The 23569-nt window shown below is 55.8% G+C and overlaps 7 protein-coding genes across 7 annotated transcripts; 4 read left to right on the plus strand and 3 right to left on the minus strand.

The window, feature by feature from the left end:
• Positions 1–1784: 1784 nt before the first annotated feature.
• On the plus strand, positions 1785–3751 carry CPAR01_15189 (5-aminolevulinate synthase; the record flags this gene model as incomplete). The annotated part of the gene is made up of 2 exons (XM_060499438.1): positions 1785–2157; positions 2220–3751. The coding sequence occupies 2 exons, from the start codon at positions 1785–1787 to the stop codon at positions 3749–3751; spliced, it is 1905 nt and encodes a 634-aa protein (XP_060341870.1).
• Positions 3752–4799: 1048 nt separating this feature from the next.
• CPAR01_15190 (uncharacterized protein) lies at positions 4800–7070 on the plus strand (the record flags this gene model as incomplete). The annotated part of the gene is made up of 4 exons (XM_060499439.1): positions 4800–4903; positions 4966–5964; positions 6021–6298; positions 6364–7070. 4 exons carry the CDS (start codon positions 4800–4802, stop codon positions 7068–7070), a joined length of 2088 nt encoding a protein of 695 aa, XP_060341871.1.
• A 908-nt stretch (positions 7071–7978) lies between these two features.
• On the plus strand, positions 7979–9885 carry CPAR01_15191 (hydroxyethylthiazole kinase; the record flags this gene model as incomplete). Its single annotated transcript, XM_060499440.1, has 3 exons — positions 7979–8264; positions 8431–8566; positions 8691–9885. The coding sequence occupies 3 exons, from the start codon at positions 7979–7981 to the stop codon at positions 9883–9885; spliced, it is 1617 nt and encodes a 538-aa protein (XP_060341872.1).
• A 135-nt stretch (positions 9886–10020) lies between these two features.
• CPAR01_15192 (isochorismatase) lies at positions 10021–10822 on the minus strand (the record flags this gene model as incomplete). The annotated part of the gene is made up of 2 exons (XM_060499441.1): positions 10021–10591; positions 10674–10822. 2 exons carry the CDS (start codon positions 10820–10822, stop codon positions 10021–10023), a joined length of 720 nt encoding a protein of 239 aa, XP_060341873.1.
• A 768-nt stretch (positions 10823–11590) lies between these two features.
• Positions 11591–13534, minus strand: CPAR01_15193 (uncharacterized protein; the record flags this gene model as incomplete). The annotated part of the gene is made up of 1 exon (XM_060499442.1): positions 11591–13534. One exon carries the CDS (start codon positions 13532–13534, stop codon positions 11591–11593), a length of 1944 nt encoding a protein of 647 aa, XP_060341874.1.
• A 2336-nt stretch (positions 13535–15870) lies between these two features.
• CPAR01_15194 (GDSL-like Lipase/Acylhydrolase) lies at positions 15871–16826 on the minus strand (the record flags this gene model as incomplete). The annotated part of the gene is made up of 4 exons (XM_060499443.1): positions 15871–16428; positions 16483–16607; positions 16672–16768; positions 16821–16826. 4 exons carry the CDS (start codon positions 16824–16826, stop codon positions 15871–15873), a joined length of 786 nt encoding a protein of 261 aa, XP_060341875.1.
• Positions 16827–17588: 762 nt separating this feature from the next.
• Positions 17589–23104, plus strand: CPAR01_15195 (BP28CT domain-containing protein; the record flags this gene model as incomplete). Its single annotated transcript, XM_060499444.1, has 3 exons — positions 17589–17965; positions 18019–22147; positions 22199–23104. 3 exons carry the CDS (start codon positions 17589–17591, stop codon positions 23102–23104), a joined length of 5412 nt encoding a protein of 1803 aa, XP_060341876.1.
• Positions 23105–23569: the final 465 nt, after the last annotated feature.

Here is a 23569-nt window from a genome sequence, read left to right on the forward strand (position 1 = left end):
TCGCAAAGTTCCGTGTCTTACTTCTTTACCTGTGTGGCTGACTGTATCCTCGTATTTATGATGTCGGATGGAACAAGCTGAGATAATTGCAAGTGACTTCGGCGAATGATGACAACGTACCCTAACGGCTCCTCCTGGCTCCATACTCCATGTTCCGCTGTTAGCACCAATGTCAGGAGGGGGGCAGAGCACAGTTGAGACATGGGCGGGACATTGGCGATGTGACAAGGTGACTAAGGCAACGACAACTGCAGCCCCGAAACATTGAGAATATCTAGGAGCCAAGCTCACGAATCTGCCTCATTGCTTACCTGTCTTTGATTCCATGTGTCTCTCGAGCTTGTGTGCCCTTTTGTTGTGCCCTGGTACAACACTATTGTACCTGCGGCGGGAATTGGCTCTGAAAAATACCGCTCTTCGGAAGCGGAAGCTGTTACCTATTGTAGGCTATACGGAACGGGCTCTGTCAAGTTCGGTCTCGGAAGACACCGGCGCAGTGTTCGTACGATTGATTTTGCAGGATCCACAGCGGTGTTTCCAGAAGAGCAGGGGTCTTGAAGAAAGGCCATGTGGGCATAAGAAAAGGAAGACGTTGGATCTTTGGTTACATAGTATTGCGTACGTACCTCAGGCAAATAAGTTCCGCGGAACTCAAGCGAGCAGCAAAGAGAAAAAAAGACAGTAGCAAACACCGAAACTGGGGTGGTATTACCAAGAGAATTAAATAAAAAGGGACAAAAGGGATCTGACCTCAGGTCACTTTCGCATTTGCGCAGCGGTATTGAGTTGATCTGCCAATCAGGTGTCATCAGAAATTGGCTATGGACGAGCGTTGATTGGTCCAAGTGCCGACTTTCGGTATTCGGAGACTCCACTTTGCGGACTTAGGGGTCCCACCCATCAACACCGTACAAGACAACCCCGGCCCTATTGAATGAATGGGGATGTACCTGAGTACCTTGCGGCGATGGAAGTTTGGCAGTCCTCTCAGGTCTGCCATCTGGCCTTGAGGGACGTTGAGGATGAGAAATCGCGTGCAGCGGCAACCCCAACTCACCGCCTAGATCCTAGAACAAATGCGATGCGTTTAGGTTGGATCTCGGGGCGGGTTGCCCAGGCCTGACCTGAGTCCCGCCCACCACTCACAAGAGTCCCAAAGGCTCCAAAAATGCGCAGGGCCGCACCTACCACACCCTGTGCCGAGTCGCTGGTGCGGCGTGCCGTTGGGGTGGTGCAGTGGTGCAGCGGTGCTGGGGTTCAAACTTCAGCCAGATGGCGGGGCGGCCGGTCGGCACGAGGTACACTGTACCTACCCTACTGCCCAGACCGTAACCCTTCTACTGCGCCCTTGGGGATTTGGTGTCATGGCGACTCTTCACCGGAGACACTAAAATAAAGGACTTGTCCGGGAATCTGCTCGTTTTTCTCGCTTCCCCTTCCCGTTTTCTCCTCATCTTGCTTAACCTCTCTCTTTCCCCCCTTCTTCTCCTATTTCTGCTCTTTACCAGCAGGAATACCGTCCCAATTGTCGATCTCAAGAGTCGACCGCTTCTTTCTGCCCATTGACCTGTGTTCAGCCCCTCAGCGCTGATCACTTTTCTCTGGCAAACCCGCTGACCTCACTCGCATCCACGTCTCGCGCGCGCTTCAAGTCGCCACACACCGAAATCTACAAACAAAACCAGAGTCGCACACCGTTCTCTGCTCCGAAACAAACCAAACTTGAACGATCATCTCGAAAGCGAAACCGTACGATTTACCTCTGTCAGCCTTCGAGAATAACCATGGAGGCTGCCCTGCGTCAATCCAAGGCCATATGCCCCTTCTTGAAGTCGGCCTCGCCCGCCAAACTGCGCGCGCTGTCTACCTCGGCTCGTCCCCACGCCATTCAGGCGGCGCCTCAGACGACGGCCGTCTCTCCTTGCGGAGGAACAATGTCCAAGTTGCAGCTCCTCGCCCACCGCTGCCCCGTCATGGGCAAGGCTCTGACTGTCCAGTCTGCCCAGTACGGCCATGGACGCCCGGCCAAGATGGGAGGCTCTTCCTCGGTTGCTGGCATCCGCGCCTTGAGCACCAACTCCAAGCCCGGCCGCGCCAACATCCACACCAGCCGCAGCAAGGATGCCCGGGCTGTTGATGCTCCTTTGCTCAACAAAGGTATGGAGACCCTATTGTGAAGAGAAAAGGAAAGGAACCCTCCCCGCTGACCATTGATGTAGCTCAAGCTCCTCCCAGTATCCCGGCTGCTCGTCAGAGCGCTGCTTCGACTGTTGGTATGGGCAATTCGGACGCCTCTAAGGCCAAGTTCAACTACGAGGCCTACTACAACGCCGAGCTGGAGAAGAAGCACAAGGACAAGTCTTACCGCTACTTCAACAACATTAACCGTCTCGCCAAGGAATTCCCCCGTGCCCATATGGCTGGAAAGGAGGAGAAGGTTACCGTCTGGTGCGCCAACGACTACCTCGGAATGGGCCGCAATTCCCACGTGCTCAAGTCGATGCACGAGACCCTGGACGAGTACGGCGCCGGCGCTGGTGGCACGAGAAACATCTCTGGACACAATAAGCACGCTGTCGAATTGGAGGGCACGATTGCCAAACTGCATGCCAAGGAGGCCGCGCTCGTCTTCAGCTCTTGCTATGTGGCCAACGATGCCACTCTGGCGACTCTTGGTAGCAAGATGCCCGAGTGTGTCATTCTGTCAGACAGTCTGAATCATGCGTCTATGATTCAGGGTATTCGTCATTCCGGAACGAAGAAGATTGTCTTCAAGCACAACGACGTTGCGGACCTCGAGGCCAAGTTGGCGTCGCTGCCGCTTCACATTCCCAAGCTGATCGCGTTCGAGTCCGTTTACAGCATGTGTGGATCGATTGGACCCATTGAGGAGATTTGCGACTTGGCCGAGAAGTACGGCGCCATCACGTTCCTCGACGAAGTCCATGCCGTCGGCATGTACGGCCCGCACGGCGCCGGTGTCGCGGAGCACTTGGACTTTGAAGCGCATCAGCAGGGCCGCCCCAAGGGCAGCATCATGGATCGCATTGACATCATCACTGGTACCCTCGGAAAGGCATACGGATGCGTTGGTGGCTATATTGCCGGGAGCGCCAAGCTCGTTGACATGATCCGCTCCCTCGCCCCCGGATTCATCTTCACCACGTCACTCCCGCCCGCGACGATGGCCGGCGCAAAGACGGCCATTGAGTACCAGATGGACTACGACGGCGACCGTCGCCTTCAGCAGCTCCACACCCGCGCGGTCAAGGAGGCCCTGAACGACCGCGACATCCCCGTCATCCCCAACCCCTCCCATATCATCCCCATCCTGGTTGGCAACGCCGAGCTCGCCAAGCAGGCTTCGGATATGTTGCTCCAGGACTACCAGATCTACGTGCAGTCCATCAACTACCCCACGGTTCCCGTCGGACAGGAGAGACTGCGCGTCACCCCTACCCCTGGCCACAAGAAGGAGTACCGCGATCAGCTTGTCCAGGCGCTCGACGAGATCTGGACCAAGCTCGGCATCAAGCGCACTTCTGAATGGGCTGCCGAGGGCGGCTTCATTGGCGTCGGAGAGGCTGACGCCGCTCCCGAGGAGCCCCTGTGGACTGACAACCAGCTTGGCATCGAGCAGGCTGCGAAGGAGATCAAGGCCGCGGGAAACATCAGCAACGGCTTCGTCGAGGCCCTGCTGGAGCGTGAGTCCAAGGCGACGACTGGTCAGGCCGTGAGCTCTGCCATTTGATACATTTCACGTTCTCCGAGGTTGTCTGGTTTTTCTCAATATGAGAAAAATCCAGCACCAACCATTTCGACGTTGATATCTGAAAGCAAAGGGGAGCTCATCGGGCCTAGACCACGTTCTTTGGAGCGATCAACAAGTTTTTTGTGTGGTTTGAAGACCCACGTCCCGTGGCCACAATTGTTCTCTTTCGATTTGAGGTTGATGATTTCGTCTATATGATGGGATCTAACTCTCAGTGTTGGTCGCAATAACCAATAGTTTACAAAATATGAATGTCATTTATTGACAGATTTATTCATCAACCTCTACTTCTTTTGGTCAATACGTGATATAGTGAAGCTTGTGTTACTATCTGCCAAGAGTCATCCGAAGTAGGCAATTAGCCGGCCGGGATACTTCATGCATGGCTGACATTTCGGAATCGCAAAGTCAATTTATGCGAATGCGGTCTTCCCCGTCCCCGGGCTCGGCGAGGAAAGCTCAGCCCAATGTAAACCCGGCACTTGCCCAGACGGGTCTCCGCGGTGCCCGCCCGCCCATCAGCTGGGGGTGAGATGAGATGGGATGGGACTACTACGGTGAAGCATGAGGCGTGTGCCACATCTTATTAGCAGAGTCCAGCGCGCCAACACCAAAAGCGGACTTTCCAAGACGTGGCTTGGCCCGCCCAGTGTCTGACTCAGCAACTCCGACGGAGGCCGGCAACGCAGAATTGCTCCGTCTCCGTTCGAGAAAGCCTTCTTCATTGGTTGGGGGAAGGGGTAGGGGGTCCCCTAAGTCCCCGTCATTGCTAACTGGGGTGGTGTGTGTCTTGACTTACACGCAACTCAGGAGATCCGTCATGAATTAAGGCAGGCAACTCAAATGAGAAAAGGATTACGACGCGAATTAGAAAATCCTGCTAACAGAGGAGTGGTGTTTCATGTCTTGTGCTTTACTCTAGCTTGATCGTTGCTTGTTCTATTTTAGCTCACTACATCTTTTCTCGCCACTTATGAGTTCAAGTTAGAGAGGAGAGACAGAGAGAGAGAACAAATACCACGGCAAAATGGATACCGATCACAGGGCCAAAGGCCCGCGAGCGTGTACGACCTGCGCCAAGGCTAAGGCGAGGTGTATCTCGGGCCCGGATGGAAGTAACAAATGCGAACGGTATTTTATCTCTGTCGTATTCGCGCGCATTGCGAGAACGAAACACTGACTGGGAGAAACAGATGCCACAGGCTCCGCAAGCCGTGCGGTTCGCAGACCCCTGCGCCGCCCAGGGCGAAGAAGGAACCCAAGCCTACCAAAGTCTCTGAGCTGGAGAAGAGGCTGGATGAGTTGACGACGCAGTTGAGCGCGACGACGCAGCAGCCGCATCAGGGCGGTGTTGGTGTTGGTGGCAGGAGGAGCAGCGAGGTCGCGACGACCGTCGCCAACGGGACCGTCGTCGGGAGCGCAAACTCGCCGCTTCCGCCTAGCGGTAGCATTGCGCCGGCGTCGGCTAGGATACCGATCAACTGCGATCACCTTTTCCCGCCAGAGGAGGTCATCGTCGTCGGGGGCGAGGGGGGGTGGTCCGACACGTCGCCTGCGCCGAGTGCGTCTACAGCGGATGATCACCATACGGTCGGGAGCAGCCAAACCGACAACGGCGGCGCCTCGGGGATGGGGTTCACGTCTACAGCACCGAACGAGTCACCCTGGCCGCTGAACAACGAGCAGAGCAAAGTTCTTCAAGTATTTCTGGACGACATGCAGCCGCTGTACCCCTTCGTCATTGTACCCCCTCACATGAGCCCTACGCAGCTGGCCGCCGAGAGGCCGTTCCTGTGGAAGGGCATTATGATGACGGCGTGCCACTTGGACGCGACGAAGCAGGTTCTGCTAGGGGAAGAGCTGTTGCAGGATATCGTGCAGGCGGCGTTCATGAAGCCCAAAAAGAGCCTGGACGTGCTGCAGGGGCTGCAGCTCCTGATTGCATGGTATCACTACAACATCAACAGTTACCAGCTCACGAACCTGCTGTTCCTGGCGCGGTCGATGTGCGTTAGTTTGGGTTTCAAGGATAGTCCCATACAGCTGGCCGAGCGAGGCGGGAAGGGGACGGGGCTCTCTATTAGTTTCCAGAAGCCTGAGAGTGAGGCGAGGAAGGTGCAGACGCCGGAGCAGATTTCGGCGCAGTTGGAGCTGATGAGGGCTTTTGCTGGGTGTTATTACCTCAACACACTGTGAGTAATTGCCTGACTATGTGAACGGGAGAGGGCTGACCACGGGGGGGTGAAAGCGTCTTCACGACGAATAAGCGGCCAGACGCCTTTATGAACACGACGTACCTCGAGTCTTGCTGCCGACAGATTGAGGAGGCGGCGGAGTACCCCAGCGACGCGCTTTTGGTACACCTCTTCAAGATTCAGCAACTCGCGCAGACAATTTCTCTCACGCTCGGGACGGAGAGCACGAGCTTCCAGTCACTGCAGCTGCCCCTGACCATGGTCGTCCAGAGTTTCCAGCAGCAGCTCGACATCTTCAAGACGTCGCTGCCGGAGCATCTCAAAGACAATGGTATGTTAAGATAACCCCTTTAACATGTATGCGTTTGTGGATGGGATATCTGACAAAAAACACAGTCGGCCTCCTCGCGCACATCAGCATAGCGCAAGTCCTCCTCTACGAAATCGGCATCCCCGAAGCCCGGGGCCCGGCCTCCTTCATCTCCCTCACGGAACGCCTCGAGCTCCTCTGGGGCTGCTGCAGCGCCGCCAAACAGTTTCTCGAGATCCGCTTCCCGCGCAACCACCTCAGCTTGCAGCCGCGCTTCACCTGCCTCAGCTCATCGGATTTCCTGTACGTCTTCATCGTGTGCCTGAAGCTCATGACGCTCGACCAGGTGCCCGGATGGGACCTGCCGCTGGTGCAGAAGCACCTCGACCTCGGCGGGGTCGTCGAGAGCCAGGTGGCGCACTTGGAGGTGTTTGTGGCGCATCGGAGCGGGAAGTTCAGGAGGGCGGCGGCGGACGCGGCTGCTGCGAGGGGGGAAGAAGAAGCGACAGGTCCAGCGACGGATGTGCCGGGCCCGAAGGTGGTCGATCCGTTCGTGAGGCTGACGGAGATGCTGCGGTACTTCAAGGATATCGTCAAGGGCGAGCTGTGCGGTCTCAAGTCGCAGCCGGCGATCCAGGAGCCGATTCAGTTGCCCGCCAACTTGTCGGACGGGACGCAGGCCATGATTCGGGATCTGGATGCGTCGTTTTGGACGGGCGTGCTTGGAGAGGATGCTGCTGGGACGTGGGATGTCGGGAGTATGTTTCCTTCCATGGACTGGACTGCCACTTAACGTTCGTTGGCCGGATCATGCGTCCGGAGACGAGGGGCTTTGGGAGAGTTTGTGTAACACCACCACCAGCGGAGGACCGACCGGGACTGACGCATATGAATGTGATGAATTATGATATGGGAAGGAGAGAGTTCTCACCTCGCCTTCTTAGGGTTTTGTTGGCACAGTACCAACGAACAGAGGAACATCAAGAGAAGGGTGTCTTTTCCAGGGACTATCTTTTACTACTACCGACCTGAAAAGGAGACAAGCGAGCGGGCTGCCCTCTACTTGGAGGCCAAGAAAAGAGGAGGTTGTTGTTTTTTGGAGTTTCCCATAAGGAGTTTAGCAGGTTCACCCAGGATTTCATGCATCTTGTAGTTTTATCTTTGTAACAAGCGAAAATCTCAATCCAAAGTCTCTAAAGCTACCTAGTGTGCAAAATACTGATGTGCTGAAGAAGATTGCATAGGATAGTATTGATCAGTACTGTGTAATCACAGTTGTGTCTTCTAATGCGGTGAAACGAGCATTTCGATTCCACAATGTTTGCGAGTATATAACAAATCGAACGGTCCCGTGAGTTCCTGTTAAGATTGATTTGAATCCAGGTGGCATCACGAGTGCCAATTCTTCTGCGATGAGCCAAACGGGTAGTTAATGTCGTCACCGACAACCCCACCACAACCCGCGTCCCGCAGCCATCGGCGCCATCGGAGAAGCGGCCGTTCCGTCCTCGGCCGCAAGTATCCGCATTTACACACTGAAAAAACCGGCGCCGATCCAAGTAACGCAGTCATCCCACCTCCGATCCAATATTCCCTCACCCGGCGACAATCTGACATCTGGCTTTCCTTCTCTTCATCCCGTCCTCCCACACTCTCCCTTCTCTAGACTCAAGTATTTCAAGTATAATTAGCCCAACCACGATGCCGAAACCAACAGTAGACTACTCCCTCTACCTCGTCACCGACTCCACCCCCGCCATCCTCGGCGACCGCGACCTGTCGGCCGTCGTCGCGGCCGCCGTCCGGGGCGGCGTCACCATCGTGCAGTACCGCGACAAGACGAGCGACACGGGCGAGCTCGTCGCCAATGCCAGGAAGCTGCACGCCGTCTGCCGCGAGGCGGGCGTGCCGCTGCTCATCAACGACCGGGTCGATGTCGCGCTCGCTGTTGGATGTGAGGGTGTGCATATCGGGCAGGATGATATGGGTGAGTATTCCTTTTCTTTCTTTCTCTCTTCTTCTTTTCTGCGTTTCTACCCCAAGAACGTGTTCTTCTTGAGCTGGTGACTCGTCCCGTTTCTCATGAATACGTCTCTTGTGCTGCTGGGGTGAGAATAGAATCTAAGAAAGGGGCATGGCTGACATCCAACTAGAGCTCACTGCCGCAAGAAAGATCCTCGGCCCGGACGCCATCATCGGTGTCACGGCCAGCACCATCGAGGAGGCCCTCAAGGCCTGTGAGGATGGAGCAGACTACCTAGGCATCGGCACCGTCTTTGCCACATCAACGTACGTCTCTCATCCCTTCTCAGTCTTCCAACTCTATCAAATCAGCACTCCATGTCTCGTCAACGTCAACATAACCAACTCAGTTCAAATCCCTGCTACCTCACTCACTAACACAACCCCCCAGCAAAGAAAACACAAAACACATCATCGGCACCGCAGGCCTCCGCACAATCCTCTCCAAGCTCGCCGCGGCAGGCCACCTCCCCCGCGTAAAGACGGTCTGCATCGGCGGCCTCAACCCCTCCAACATCCAGCGCGTCCTCTACCAGTCCGCCAACCCCGACGCATCATCCCCCGCAAGCCTCGACGGCGTCGCCCTCGTCAGCGCCATCGTCGCCGCCAAGGACCCGGAATCCGCCTCCCGCAACCTCCTCGAGCTCGTCAAAACGAGCCCGTCGTACCGAAGCATCACCTCTTCCTCCTCCGGCTCTAGTTCCGATGCCTCTGCCTCCCCCGTCGACGTCGACAACCTCCTCGCCCAAATCCCCTCCGTAATCACCCGCGTAGCAACAACCTCCCCCCTCTCCCACAACATGACAAACCTCGTCGTCCAAAACTTCGCCGCAAACGTCGCCCTCGCCGTCGGTGCATCCCCCATCATGGCAAACTACGGCCAGGAAGCCCCCGACCTCGCGCGTCTAGGCGGCAGCCTCGTCGTGAACATGGGCACCGTCACCCCCGACGGCATCGCAAACTACCTCCTCGCCTTATCCGCCTACAACGCCGCGCGCAGGCCCGTGGTGTTCGATCCCGTCGGCGCGGGCGCCACGTCGATCAGGAGGAACGCCGTCAAGACGATCCTGGCGGGCGGGTACCTGGATCTCATCAAGGGGAACGAGGGGGAGATTAAGACGGTGTGGGGTGAGGGGGCGCTGGAGCAGCAAAAGGGGGTTGATTCGTCGTCTACTCTGACCCCGGCGCAGAAAGCAAAGCTGGTGCGGGACCTCGCGAGGAGGGAGAGGAACGTGGTGCTCATGACGGGCAAGACGGATTACCTATCAGACGGCAAGCGCACACTGGCCGTAGACAACGGGCACGAGCTGCTGGGCCAGATCACGGGCACGGGGTGCGTGTTGGGCACGACCGTCTCGGCTATGCTGGCGGCGTGGGGGGACGATGATAAGTTGCTCGCTGTGCTGGCGGGGCTGCTGCACTTTGAGATTGCTGCTGAGCGGGCTGCTGTGCGGGCTGATGTACAGGGTCCGGGGACGTTTGTGCCGGCGTTTATTGATGAACTTGCGAGGGTGAGGAGGGTGACTGTCGAGGGGGATCTGACGTGGTTGCAAGGGGTCAAGGTCAAGGCTGTTGAAGTTGAGTGAGAGGGAAGTCCTCTCTCTTTCTCGATCTTCTCTCTCTTGGATCTGGGACGTAAATATAGAAAAGGCCAGGAATCTCTTGTAGATGTATACCTCTATAACGCAAAACTCATTTCTACCCAAAAAAGAAACCCCCATCTAAATCTTGGGCGCCAAAGCCTGCAAAACCTCTTTCGTATCCTTCCCCGTATCCTTGACCAACCCAACAACGCTCTTAAACTCGGGCCGCGCCGCATCCCCCATCATCTCATAAATCACGCTCTCGCTCGTCGTCACCGTGACCCCCTCCCCCCTCAACCTCGCCAGCGCAATCGGCACCTCCTCGCGGTTACAGCTACTCACCCCGTCCGCGAGCACATACACCTTATGCCCCTCAGCCAACAAATCCAGCGCCGTCTGCGTCACGCAGATATGCGACTCGATGCCCACGATCAACACCTCGTGCTTCCCCTTCCCCTCGAACTGCGCAGCAATCTCGGGTACCCACATGCTGAACTTGGTCTTGTCCACGGGCGGGCGCACGAGGTCCGATTCTTGGAGGAAGGGCGCGAGTTCGGTGACGGTGTCGCCTAGGCGGGCGCGGTTCTGGGTCGTGGTGTAGACTGGGATCTTGAGTGTGTCTGCGGCGCGGAGGAGCTTGGAGGTTGTCTTTACAACCTTGTCGAATTCGAAGATTGCGTTGCGGAACTTGTCTTGGAGGTCGCAGACGCTGGTACAACATTATGTTTGTAAGCAAGCCATCCGTATTGTAACGACAGTGTGGAAGCATTCAGGGGGGCCATCAAACGCACAAAATGACCGGCCTTTGCAGGCGGCGAGTCGCGGGGTCAGACATGCTCGCGGTCGTCAGGAAGCGGGGTCGGAATAGGAGTCCGGACGGTCGAGGTTGTGCTAATTGAGTGAAAGGTAGATGTGTTCGGAGAGTTCTTGCAATCGACATGTCCCGCGGGAAGGGAGGAAAGGAAATCAGACCATCAATAGAATCAAAGGAGAAAAAAAAGGTCACCAAGGTCAGTCATTCCGTGACTCGGAGCTTAGAGACTCGGCACGTCACACTCGGCCTTGGAGCAGTGCGGGGAACCGGCGCATCCAAGTGGGGTAGGTTAGTGCCGGACCGGGCCTCTCTGGACACTGCAGACTGAGAGGTGGTGCATTGAAGAATTCATGTACGTGACCTCGCAGAGACCCTGGGCTGCCTATGACGGACCGCAACCAACAATTCAAACGCAAGGTACCTGCAGTACAGAAATAGCAATCATCTCCTGGCTGGTTGGGTGGCTGCAGGTTGGAAAACAGCAGAGCCGGCATCACCTCTGATATATCACTTTCTGGGCTTTGGCCCACAGAGGTGGACCAAAAGAAGATCCTCAATGCAGCTAACGTTGTGGGCGTCCTAGTTGCCGATCTGGGTTGGGCGTGGCTACCTGGGGAAATATTGGACGCTCTTTGAACTCATAGATTTTTGTTTATTGGTTTCCGCTGGGCGGAGTTTTCTAGCCATAGTGCCATGAAAGCCATATGTCATGGCAGACTACATGGCTACCTACTAGTTGGCCTTGCTTGCGTTGTTTTGAAGCCTGCCATCTCACCGATTCATGCTGGAGGGAGTCGTCTTGTAAAAGCAAAGAAAAAGAAGATTACTGCTCTGGCCATGTTCGACCACCTTCGCGTCCAGTGCCACCGGGGCTTTGCGCTCTCTCCGCTCCGATCACTCCGCCGTAGCCGTGGGCTTCGCCTTACCAGCCGGATTCATCCAAGAGAAAGCTGAGGCACCGCCGATAGGGTTCGCCGACCGCGGCAAAGCTGGGCCCGCATTCTTCGCCTCACGCGGGGCCTTGGCTTCCGTTGTACTGTTGACCGTGGTGCTGCTGACTGACCTCTTGGGTTCCCAGCGAACGCTGGTCGGCGGGTTGCTCTCTGCCGCCACACTAACCTGACTCTTGCGTCGATGCTCTCCGCTGGTTCTGGGTGCTGGTGGCGGCTCGTAAGCAGCTCCAGTTCTGGCAGACGATGATGAACCCGATTTCAGGGGCTTCAACACCTTCATATTCCGGCTTCCCCGCCCGGCGGGCTGATATCCGCTTAGCGGGCCGTTAGCGTCCCGTTGCCCGTTCTCCGCGCCGTTTGCTGAAGTGCCCTGCCGCCATGAGCCCCATATGCCGCCCGCAGACTCGCGCCGGTTTCCCTCGCCGCTGGTCGAGCTGTTGTGCGCCGTAGGGTACTCTCTTGCCCCCGATTCGGACCCGCTGGTTGTATCCTTGCCATGCCGTTCACTCTCCCCGCCACTTTCAGACAGGTTGCTTGCTCCAATCGACTTGTTGGGTACAGAGTGATCCAAGGGCGAAAGAGGCCCCTGCGACTCGGCATCCTCATGCTGTGTGCTGGGCAGGCTGCTTTCCAATGCACTTTGCATTGTTGGGGCATGAGGTCGGGGGTCTCCGGACACAAAAGGCGCCGCGTTGGCATTGAGTCGGGGCTTTTCGGGGATGAAGTTGATTGTGCTTATATGCTTGAAAGCAGCCTCGTCCTCTGGGCGCACAAAAGGAACAGACAACTTCTCGCGCTCGCTACCATAAAGACACATGCGGTTTTGGGAGAGGAGAATATCGGCTTGGTGGGCTCTGAGGGTGTCGCTGCCAATAAAAATCTGAATGCCCCTCTTCGGTTCCATGCCTTCAGACTGCTCCATGCCGGACACCTCAAAGGATGCGAGGAGGCAGGGCATTGAATGCCCAGGGCTCGATGATCGGCTGCTGCGTTCGGAAACAGTAGCTTCTACCAGGTATACTGGAAGTCGAACTTTGTACGTGCCATCCATATCGTGTTGAATCTCATCCAACAGATCGAGATCTTTGAGGACAGAGTAGTCAACCACGGATTTCTGGGAGCCCGTGCAAAGATCAGCATACAACACCGTATCGTGGGCGAAGCTCGTTGTAAGCCAACATCGGATGATGGTTGGTACGGAGCCCAGAAAAAAGAGGCCTGGTGGAGGCTCCGGCATGTCTATCGGAGAGTCGTCTTCATGACTGCTAACCATGAAGTTGGTGTCCAAGCCCAAACTGCTCGCCCTCCCAGATGCCACAGAGTGAAATGAGTGAACAGAGTGGCCGGCAGAGCTATGGCGTCCATCCGATTTGTGGGACAAGGACCGCTCCATCATCAATCCGCTGGACGGTCGGGGAGGTCCGAATTCTCCAGAGTGGCGATTACTCTGACTAGACCAGTCGGCTGCTCCCCGCAATGCACTCTCGTCGAATCGTACGCTGTTGGCTCGAGAGGCAGCACCCCGACGAGTAGGCTCCTCCTCCGCAGGTCCTAGGTGAAGGGAGCTCAGCAGGTGCTGGCCTTGCTCGTCGAAATCATCAAACATGTCGTTGGGTGAGAGGTGAGTCGGCCCTGGAGATTGGGACGTCAGCAAAAAAGCAACCACACCCGCAGGAGATCTAACATTACCTTGCTGAGGGGTTCCGGCAAGGACGCCAGGGAAAGGATTCTGCTGCCACACGGACTTGAGGCTCGCATCTTGTTCCTGTCGCCTTTCGAGCCTTATTAGTCTCTCGCCCTGATTACTCTGAACCAGTTGGATTTGCTTCAAATCCATTTGGATGTTGAAGAGATCGTCGCGGGTGATGGGGAACCGATGATCCATTCCCGAAAGCAGTTGTGTGGAACTCAGTATAGTGCTCGGACCAAATAGGAATCAAAGTACGTTGGGACGTAGGTCCGAAGAGTGTGTGAGCGAAGGACAACGGCAAGCGAGTGTCTTGAGATCAAGTGGTGATCGATTTGGAGCGCAAGTTGGTGGGTATCGATAAAGCCGTTGGAAGTAAGGATCGTTCGGGAAGGTTGTTGACGCCCATGGGTTTATTGTCGAATATAGGCGCGTTCGAATGACGGGTCGAGGAAGGCTACGGGCTCTTCCGACCTCGATCCCTACGATATCAGTTCACGAGGTCCTCCTCCCCCGCCACATCGCACGGTGAGACCAACTAGGTCGTCAACGGCAGCAGCGGCAGCAGGCACAGGTCTGTATTCGTTTCGTATCGCGGTAGCTTTCTTCTTTCAAAGTCCAGTCGAGTTGTTCGACTGCGGCAGCTAGTATTCGGTGGTGATATTATGCTAGTTTGGCACGATGGTCTACAGAGGCGGCTATGCCCCAGGGACGATGGCTTTGGGAGGTTGTGTATGTGGTCGAATATTCTCGACGCCGAAATTGAGGCAAATTATGAGTTTGGTGACACGGATATCGGCCGTAGATGGTGTGTATATGATACGTGGGTGCGAAAGACTCTTGGTGCGATCGCAGAAGGGTGTGATGTCGTCACGGTAGAAGCGCTAGAGACGATGCTGAATGGTAGATACTTCGGTTCGATTGAAGACTCGCAGAGGACTCGATTGATCAGAATGGATCGTGTCGGCTGTTTCGATGTAACGGTATACGTCCAGGTAGAAAGGGTCTTTGGAAGAAGCAGGACACAGATTGTTTCGTAGAGAAAGGTGAAGAAAGAAGGGTGTTGGACGGGACGGGGGGTTAGACAAACGGAGCCCGCCTGGTTAATTTGGACCGGCACGTTGAATTAGTGAAGCGGGCAGGACACGAGCAGAGACGGACGGGCGTGGATGGAGGTGAAGTGAACGGGCAGCAACGGGAGTGGACCAGCCAACGAAAGAGGTGTGGTCCCGGGGGTTTGGCGCATGGGTGAGAGAGTATCGCAAAGGTTCTCCCAACTTATCGTTGCCAGGAAGCTGCACACTTCAGGTGGGTACGTCGGTGGATGAGAGCACTGAAAGAGGAGGGTCCGGTTGATGACTTGTGGACTGGCATGACTGGGAACGCTGGACCCAGCCTCGGACAACCTGGTGGTGTACTTAAGAGGTACATAAGTGAGCTGCCTGCCGAATACACTAGCGACGACCAAGCTGCCTACGTAGTATGTAGTACTTCCAGTACGTAACTGTGGCCGTCTTCCCGTGGGAAGTGCATTCGGTGCAGCGCACCTCACCTCGGTGCCTGCAAAGTCTAGTCGTCGCCCTCCCGCCCATTCACCCGCTGGAACTCGCAACAGGGTAACGGGTGTGACGCCGTAGGAGGTTCTGATTGGGCCCCCCCCAGCCCCCATGCCAGGGACGTGCTGAAGACTCTCAGCGTCACCTCATTCCTCCCGCCATTTCCAGTTCGCATACAGCTACCTTAAGGTACCTCAGTTGGCAGTGACAGAGTGACTTCCGCTGTTTCCTCACCTCCTGCACATCCTCAAACTCTAAAGCACCCGAGATGCCAGTGCAGAAACGTCCAAAACCTGCCTTGGTACTGCTTCACTACCAGGATGGTGTCACCTCCTCCGCACTTCAGCTTTGCTTATCCTGCTCCTACCTTGTCTGTCGTTCTCTGCTATGCAAGGAAACTTCACCGAGGTCAACGACTGGGGCATTGAATCCGCCGAACGTAGAGCTGTAGATCTTCAAGTGATCACGTAACTGAACTCAAAATTAGACACTTTCCCATCTTGCCCTTCCTGTTTGAGGTAATAGGATACAGCCGTATAAGACAGGGTAAGTCGTATATGCGGTCGACCATCTCATGAATCTTTCCGATGCTATATCCGTCGCCATAGCCCGCAGCCTACCTACCGAGTGAGTATGCGTTGCGGAATACCCCCGAGACCAGCAGCGGCTTTGAATTGTCCTGTCCTTGGCGATTCCCGGTGGTGTCTCAGACGACGGCATGTCTCCCTATGGCTCGGCACGAAGCGAACGCGAAGAGATAGGTCAGGCTACGGGTAGGATAAGCAGAGATAAACGTACAATGTACGCCACCGTCATCACATGCTTTAGCTATTTCGGAAGCATCATCTTGGGTACTCGGGCAGTTTCTTACAAAGAATCCACTTGATTTGAAATGCCACTGCAGCGCCGCCCTGCAGAATACATGCAGCATCGCATGGGCCGCTCCATTAGCTTCTCCTTCGTCCATGCCAATCTCACCTACGCCGGAGGGTTGAGATCCCGCCAATCTGGAAAGACATAGTCCGTACGATCGTCGTCAGGCAGACCGACGTACTCTTGCCCAATGTGAGGCAGCACCGTCTGATAAAACACCCTATACGCTTCGCCGCTCAAGTGGAGGCCGTCCGGCAAGAGGTCAGCGAGCCCGCCCTGCTCGCCGAGCTCCGGGGTGCCGAGCAAGGGCCCTCCGGCCTTGAAGCCAGGCGTCTTGGCGACGGCGTGGTCCATGAGAGCCTGCCACAGGTCGATGCAGACCACGCCGGGGACCTCGGCGGCGACGTCGCGGGCCGCCTGGGTGTATCCCGCGCTGATCCTGGCGGTCCGGGTCGGCTTTGGGTGACCCCAGGCCAGGTCCAGCTTGGTGATGCGGATCTCGTCGATGGGCGGCGGCGTGACGAGGAGGATCTTGGGGTTATGGGCTGTGATGTTGGGGTGCGTGACGATCTTGATGAGATTCCGCTTGTACTCTTCTAGAGGCACATTTTGGGTTGTCGTGTGCATGGGCTGAACTGCATCGTTTGCGCCCAGAAGGACCAACTAGGGAGAGTTAGATTGGCATTGACTGTCCATCGGTACCATGTTGCTACTGACCAGGTACTTCAGCTGTGGCCCTGAAGGTGAAGGAGGGGGAAACATCTCGGGAAGATATTTCAAAGCATTCGCCGAATTCCAACCCGAAAACCCACGGTTGACAACGTCATAACGGCGATTTACATCTTGGAAGCGGCGTGTGTAAGTGTCTGGTTCCGAACCCTAAAACCCTGGATTTGGTCGACTCACGACATTGAAGCTCGGCCTGGAAGCAAAAGCCTTCAAAGGTCACCACAGACCCTTGGAACAGAGAATCTCCAAAGAGCACAACTTGAGGGTACGGTTTCTTGCAAAGACAGTAAGTAATGTGTGGTGCCTGTATAACTGGTATCGCTTACAGCCATGGTGGTTGGTCTCTATTCTTATTTCAATGTCGCTATACTATTGGGAATACGCATCCAGTATATGGTGTTGAGTGGCTTGCCCAGCTTATATGTGTCTCTGCGACTTCACTGCAGGGAGCCCAAAACACCCTTCTCCTCAATCTCGCAAACACCACCTCGGAGCCACTAACACGGCAGAACATCCCGTCTAGCCGAAAGCACGATATCCTCACTGGTTAGGCTGTGCGAGAGTACCTGCAGTCTGCGGTTGTCGGCCTATCAATTGCACGAGAACACCGTACCACTAACACCGAGTTTTGAAGGAGGAGTTGGGTTCCACTCTTTAGACTAACAGCAGTGGCAGCGATAGACTGCTGCTGGGTCCTCAGCGTTATATGGCCTATTGATGACGTCCATCAAATATGAGAGACTTGATAGTTATGAATCGAGACCCAAATTATTGCTCACATCATCAATTACTCTCGTCACAACACATTCCGAGAACAAGGCGCGTCAGTGGCCTGGTCCCGTGGCAGCGTTAACAAAGGCAGTGGAGGTGGACTGGCGGGGGTCGTCCATCGATTGGACCCACAGTCTTATCTACAGAGTCAACCATTCGCTCAATGGCTTATCAGCAAAAAAAAGTCGGCGGAACTAATCCCCGTCAGAAAAAAAAATCCAGAACTCCAGGAAAATGTTGTAAGAGAAAACAACCCCAGTCTCGTTGCTCTCCCCCGCCATTGAGTATTCGATCACTGCGGAATGCCGCAAATTTTCTAGACAATGGCGTCCTCTCTTGCTGCGCAATTGGCGCAGATCGCCGCCAACTCGAAGGCATCTTTGGATGTCAGGGCGCAAAAGGCTGCCCACTCAAAGTCCCTCCTCTTCGAGCCGAGAGTGGCGGCGACACAGAGCTACCAGGCGCTTTACACGATATGCTTGGAAGGCTTCGAGGAGCTGTGCGAGCTCGATGGACGGTTCAAGCCGTTTGGCCTGACGCTCTTTAGCGAGCAGAGCATGAGCGAGGACCGCACCCAGATGACTGCCGCTGAGAATGCCGAATTAGACAAGAAGGTCGAGTCCTTCCTGCGCCTCGTTGGAAGCAGGCTGAGGCTTATGCCTTCGCTTCGTGCCCTCGAATGGCTTGTGCGAAGATTCAGGTATGTTGGAGCCTCTACTCTCATCGAAATTCCCCATACTGACGTTGTCATAGAATCCACGAGAACAACACAAAGTCTCTGATCACGACCTTCCTCCCGTACCACTCGATCCCCGCCTTCGTCACCTTACTCTCGATCCTGCCGTCCAAGATCCCCAACGAGTACCGATTCTTGAACCCTTACATCAAGTCGCTCACTTCACCTCCACGATCTGTTCTGGTCCACGAAGCGATCCACAAAGCCGATTTCCTCAGCACCCTCTCCGAATATACCCTTGAGGCCTGCAGAAACCAGCAGCAATACCCGACCTTGATCTCATTCTGGGGCGGAATCATGACGGAAGCCGTGAACGGTCTGCTTGAGAACATGCGCTCAGGTCGCCAGGCTGTTCAGCAGGACAACAACGAAGCCTTCCTCCATCGCGTCGGCCCCACCCTCGCCGAGGCAATGACCATGAAGAAGGTCCCCAACATGCAGATCGCTTCTTACATGGCCGTCACTATTGTTGCGGCCAAGGGAAGCTTCGACGACGCGACTCTGTCGGCTTTCATGGAGCAGATTGTCCACGGTTGGACTAGCGAGACTGTGCGCCCTGGCCTGGTGTGCTTGTGTATCCTGGCTCAGTACCGATCCGCGAAACAGCTTTCTGGAAAGGTCACCAAGGCCTTGTTGAAGGTGCAGGACCTTGGAGAGATTCTCGTTGAGCTTGGTCAGGAAAGGAGGGTGGACAAGCTCACCAACGGCCTGTGCATCGCCTTTATCGAAAGACTCTGCAAGAAGGGCGATGCCCGGGGACTGCCAATCATTCGGGTAATCCTGATGAGCAAGATCCTGAAGGGGAAGCAGATTGCTGTCATCTTCAAGTCTCTGGTTCTCGCGGCCCATAGACTCGACGACGAGGTCGACAAGGACGGCGAAATTCGCAAGGAGCTCGGTTCGACACTCATCGATCTTTCGCGCTTTTCCGGAGAAACTAGCGAGATCATCCGGACGGTTCTCGAGGAAGTCGATTTCGATGTGGAGGAGCTGGAGATGAAGCTCGATGTCTCTATTCGCCAGAGAAAGGCACTGCCCGGAACCCAGGAGGATACCGAGATGGATGGATCCCAACCCGTTGCGCCGACAAAGGAGAACCTGAGAGAGACTATTCAGGAGCTCTCTGGCCAGACGCGCGCACTCCCATCGTGCCTCTCAACTAGCACTGGCGACGTCTACGACGAGTTCAGTAGACTCTTCCTCCGGGTCGTGTCTCAGCAGTCCGAAGACCCGACACTTCTGGCCGATTTCGACCAGCTGCCGTCTTTGAGCCGACGAACTGCAGTCAGCGATCACACCTACATTACCTTCTTCGTCCGCATCTGGTCTGGCCCATACCCGACTCTGGCTCGCGCCGCTGCTGTCGACACTGTCAGGAGACGTCTGAGCGACGGCGATGGCAACGATCTTGACTTCCAGGCCCTTATCCCCTACTGCCTCGTTGCTCTCGTGGACTCCTCAAAGAAGGTTCGCCGTGCTGCGGCTGAGCTCCTCATCCAAATAGGCCACTTCTTCCCTCACCAGTCCAAGGCCGCGAAGGCTTCTGTTTGGGGTGGCAAGAAGCTTTACGACGACAGCGACAAGGTGCAGTGGCTGGATGCCGATACCATTTCTCGCCTCCTTCACGGCGTCATTCTTCCGGCTCTAGAGGAGTGCATCATGCACGAGGATCACATTCGTGCCGTCCTCCACTCGACACTCGACAGCAGCGCCAAGGGCGAGAGCAGCGAAGGGAAGAAGGCACTGAGCTCTTCTGGTAGGGCCTCGATTCTCTCGTTCCTTGCCAGCCACGTCGTCGCAACGCCGCTCATTAGAGTCAAGTCCAACCTGCTCTCGATCCTCAACCGCATCAGGGGAGTATCATCCACCTCTAGAACAAAGGTCCTGTTGCCGGCTTTCCGATGGTGGGCGTCGTTGTCCGCTGAGGAAGCGGACCGTCTGGCCGAGGCTGAGGAAGTCGACCAGTCATTGCTGCATACGACCTTTGCCGAGATTGTCGTGCCGAACGACAGCGAAGGCCTCGAGTGCCTCCTCTCCATTATGAAGGATTCCGCCTCCGCCAAGCGTCCCGAGCTGGTCAGATCCATCTCGGCGCGCATTCGTGCTATGTGGGGATCAATGAAGGCCGATACAAAGTTTGATGTGGCCCAGACGATGCTTGAGCTCTCTCAGGCACGACAGGTATCCCAGGACGAAGAGGACATTATCGCTGACGAGGCGGCTGATTTCCTGAGAAACGTTGAGCTCACGACAGAGATCTTGGCTTACTTCCTCGAGTCTATCCAGACCGGCACGAAGCTCATCACCGAGCCCCCTGCCAACAAGCGACGCAGGACCAGCTCCTCCGAGGCCAACCGAGGTGTTGTCAGCGCCCAGGCCAGTGCCGAGCTCAGCGCAACCCTTAGATCCGTCACCTTCGTCCTCCAGCTCGTTGACGGCTCGCAGCCTGCCACCCACCCCGAGTTGCTGGACAGCCTCTTTGGCACTCTCTCTGAGCTTCAGCACTTCCGTACTGTCATCGGATCGGAGCTTGGATACCTGCAAAACCTGGTGCTTACAAGTTTGATTACCATGGTCCCTGCCTACAGAGACAACAAGAGCCTGAAGATTGACAGCTCAGGAGGCCACGGCGATTTGCTTGTCAACTGCATCCAGAAGTCTTCCAGCCCCATTGTGCAAAACTCGGCCCTTCTCCTGATTGCCAGCCTTGCTACTGCCGCGCCTGATCTTGTGCTTCATAGCGTGATGCCTATCTTCACTTTCATGGGTGCCTCTGTCCTCCGCCAGAACGATGATCACTCAGCTCATGTTGTCAACCAGACCATCAAGGAGGTTGTGCCGCCCCTGATGGCGTCGCTCAAGAAGGGCAAGAGAAACCCCATTGCGGGTGCCACAGAGCTGCTGCAGAGCTTCGTTACTGCCTACGAGCACATCCCCGCACACCGCAAGCAGGGCCTGTTTGTCGCTCTCATTAACACCCTCGGACCGGATGAGTTTCTGTACGCGCTATTGGCTATGCTTGTCGATAGATACGGCCCCAACGACAACCTCATGGCATTTGCCTCTGAACTTCTTGGCGTTTACAGCGCCGAGGTGCAGCTTCAGACCCTGGCTAAGCTCCTGGACTTGATCAGTGACATTTTCAAGCCCAAGCCAGGCCTTTCGGCTACCCTTTTGGGAGTTGGCGAGGATCTGTCAGAGAAGAAGCCCGAGGCCATTGCAATTCAGCAGTTGACTGTGTTCCCCGCTCTGCTCTCCAGCAGAAAACTGCGAAAGGAGATTACCATTCTCACAGAGAGGGACGACATGGATTCTTCAAAGATTCGGGACTTGTATGCCATCCTTCTCAGAGACGTCCTGGCCCTTGCGGAGACCGTCAAGCAGCAGAAGGCGCTGCACGAGTGCTGTGGCAATGCCTTGGCCAACCTCCTCAACCTCCTTTCCATCGGCGAGTTCATCAAGTCGGTTGAGAACCTCCTGGACCGTACCGAAATCGACCTTCGTCGCAAGGTCCTCCGTGCCCTCGAGGTCCGCGTGGACCAGGAGGGTGTTGCGGACGTTGCCTCCAGAACGGCACTTCTTGCTTTCCTGCCGCAGCTCACCGCCGCGATCCGGGACACGGACGACCTCAAGTACAAGCACACTGCCGTTTCTTGCATCGACAAAATCGCAGAGAAGTATGGCAAGAAGGATATCGAGGCAGTCGCGGGTGCGGCAGCAACCATCGCCGGACCCCACTGCCTCGGCCAGCCCGATGTTAGCCTCCGTGTTATGGCATTGCTTTGCCTTGCCTCTTTGGTCGATGTGCTTCAAGACGGTATTCTGCCTATTGTCAACATTGCCATTTCTCAGGCAATTCTCTACATCGAGCAGAGCGTGGAGAATGACGAGGCCGCCAACGAACTGCACAATGCGGCATTTGCATTCATCACTGCTCTCGCGCAGCACCTGTCTTACATGATCTCGGAGAAGCACCTGGATAATATCCTACTTGCTTCCAACAAGTCAGCCGAGGCTAACCTGGATAACGAAGCCGACGATGAGCGCATCAACTGTCTCAGATTCCTTGCCAGAAAGGTTGAGGCCAAGACGATGTTGGCCAGCCTGCAGAAGAACTGGATTCCGGCTGCCGAGGCTGGTTTCGACGTAAGTTGTTTGCCCAGAAAGATTTGCAAAGCCCTACTAACAAGCACGCAGGCCACCGAGGAATGGGTCGACATCTTTGGAGTTGTGGTTGATAGCCAGCCCAAATCGGTTGTCACCAAGAACGTCACTACCTTGTCCACAATCCTGCTCAACTCCTTGGACCTTCGCAGACGGGAACACATCAAGGGCAAGCTCACAAACGCGACAGCTCAATATGTTGCCAAGATCGAGGCCTCCATCAATGACGTTACGCTCAAGATGATTTACAAGCTCAACGACGCGGCCTTCAGGCCCATCTTCACCCAGATCATCGAATGGTCCACACAGCTGCCCAAGCAAGACGCCACAGGACGTACCCTGCGCCGCTTCAGCGTCTACGGGTTCCTCCAGGTCTTCTTCGAGGGCCTCAAGTCCATCGTCACCAACTACGCTACCTACATTGTGGACGACGCCGTCGAGATCATCAACGGCACCGACTTGAAGCTGCCCGAGCAAAAGGAGCTTTGGCAGCGCGTGCTGTCTACGCTGGCGAGGTGCTTCGAGCACGACCAGGACGATTTCTGGCAGGCGCCCGCCCACTTTGGCAAGGTCGCTCCCGTCTTGACAGCGCAGTTCCTCCACGCCTCCTCGTCCTTCGATTTGACTGGCGAGCTCATTCCCGCGGTGGTCGAGCTGGCCTCGGCGGCGGACTCGCAGGAGCACCAAAAGGAGCTCAACACGGCTATCCTGCGCCACCTCCGCTCCGAGCACGCGCCCATCCGTCTGGCGGCCGTCAGGTGCCAACAGCAGCTTGCCGAGAAGCTCGGCGAGGAGTGGCTGTCGGCACTGCCTGAGATGCTCCCTTACATCAGCGAGCTCCAGGACGACGATGACGAGACCGTCGAGCGGGAGACGCACCAATGGATCGTCAAGATCGAGGGAGTCCTTGGCGAAAGCTTGGACTCTATGCTGCAGTAGAGAAAGGTTAGACCAAAAATGGAGAGAGGGAGAGCGACCCGGAGCCGTGTGGGACAGTTTCTACGGACGGAGATTTGTGCGGACAATCCCACCCCGTCTCATGTACCTTATTCGATGCATGCGAAAACAAAAAGTGAAATTTTAGGGACGTCATTTGGACAATCAAAGGAAAGAAAAAGCGGGAACGCCACGCCGGGGCCGCCGGACGGGCAAAAGTGGAGACGGAGGACGTCACTCGTTCCGTCGGCGCCGTGTTAGTAGGTGTTACCAAGGCGCCTATAAGCATTGTGACGTGAGGAAAAGATGTAATTGAGTTAGACAAGAATCAACCTTAATTCTACTGTCCAAAAAGAACCACCTTCCCCTTGACTTCGATTCCTTGGATCTACCATTCCGCTTGTCGAGCGAACGAAATAAGCGCATTGACTCACTGGTCCCGGGACTTTTTTTTTTTTTTTTTCCCTG

The sequence above is a fragment of the Colletotrichum paranaense genome, assembly GCF_030867605.1.
Source record: "Colletotrichum paranaense strain IMI 384185 chromosome Unknown Scaffold_18.1, whole genome shotgun sequence".
Lineage (NCBI taxonomy): Eukaryota > Fungi > Ascomycota > Sordariomycetes > Glomerellales > Glomerellaceae > Colletotrichum > Colletotrichum paranaense.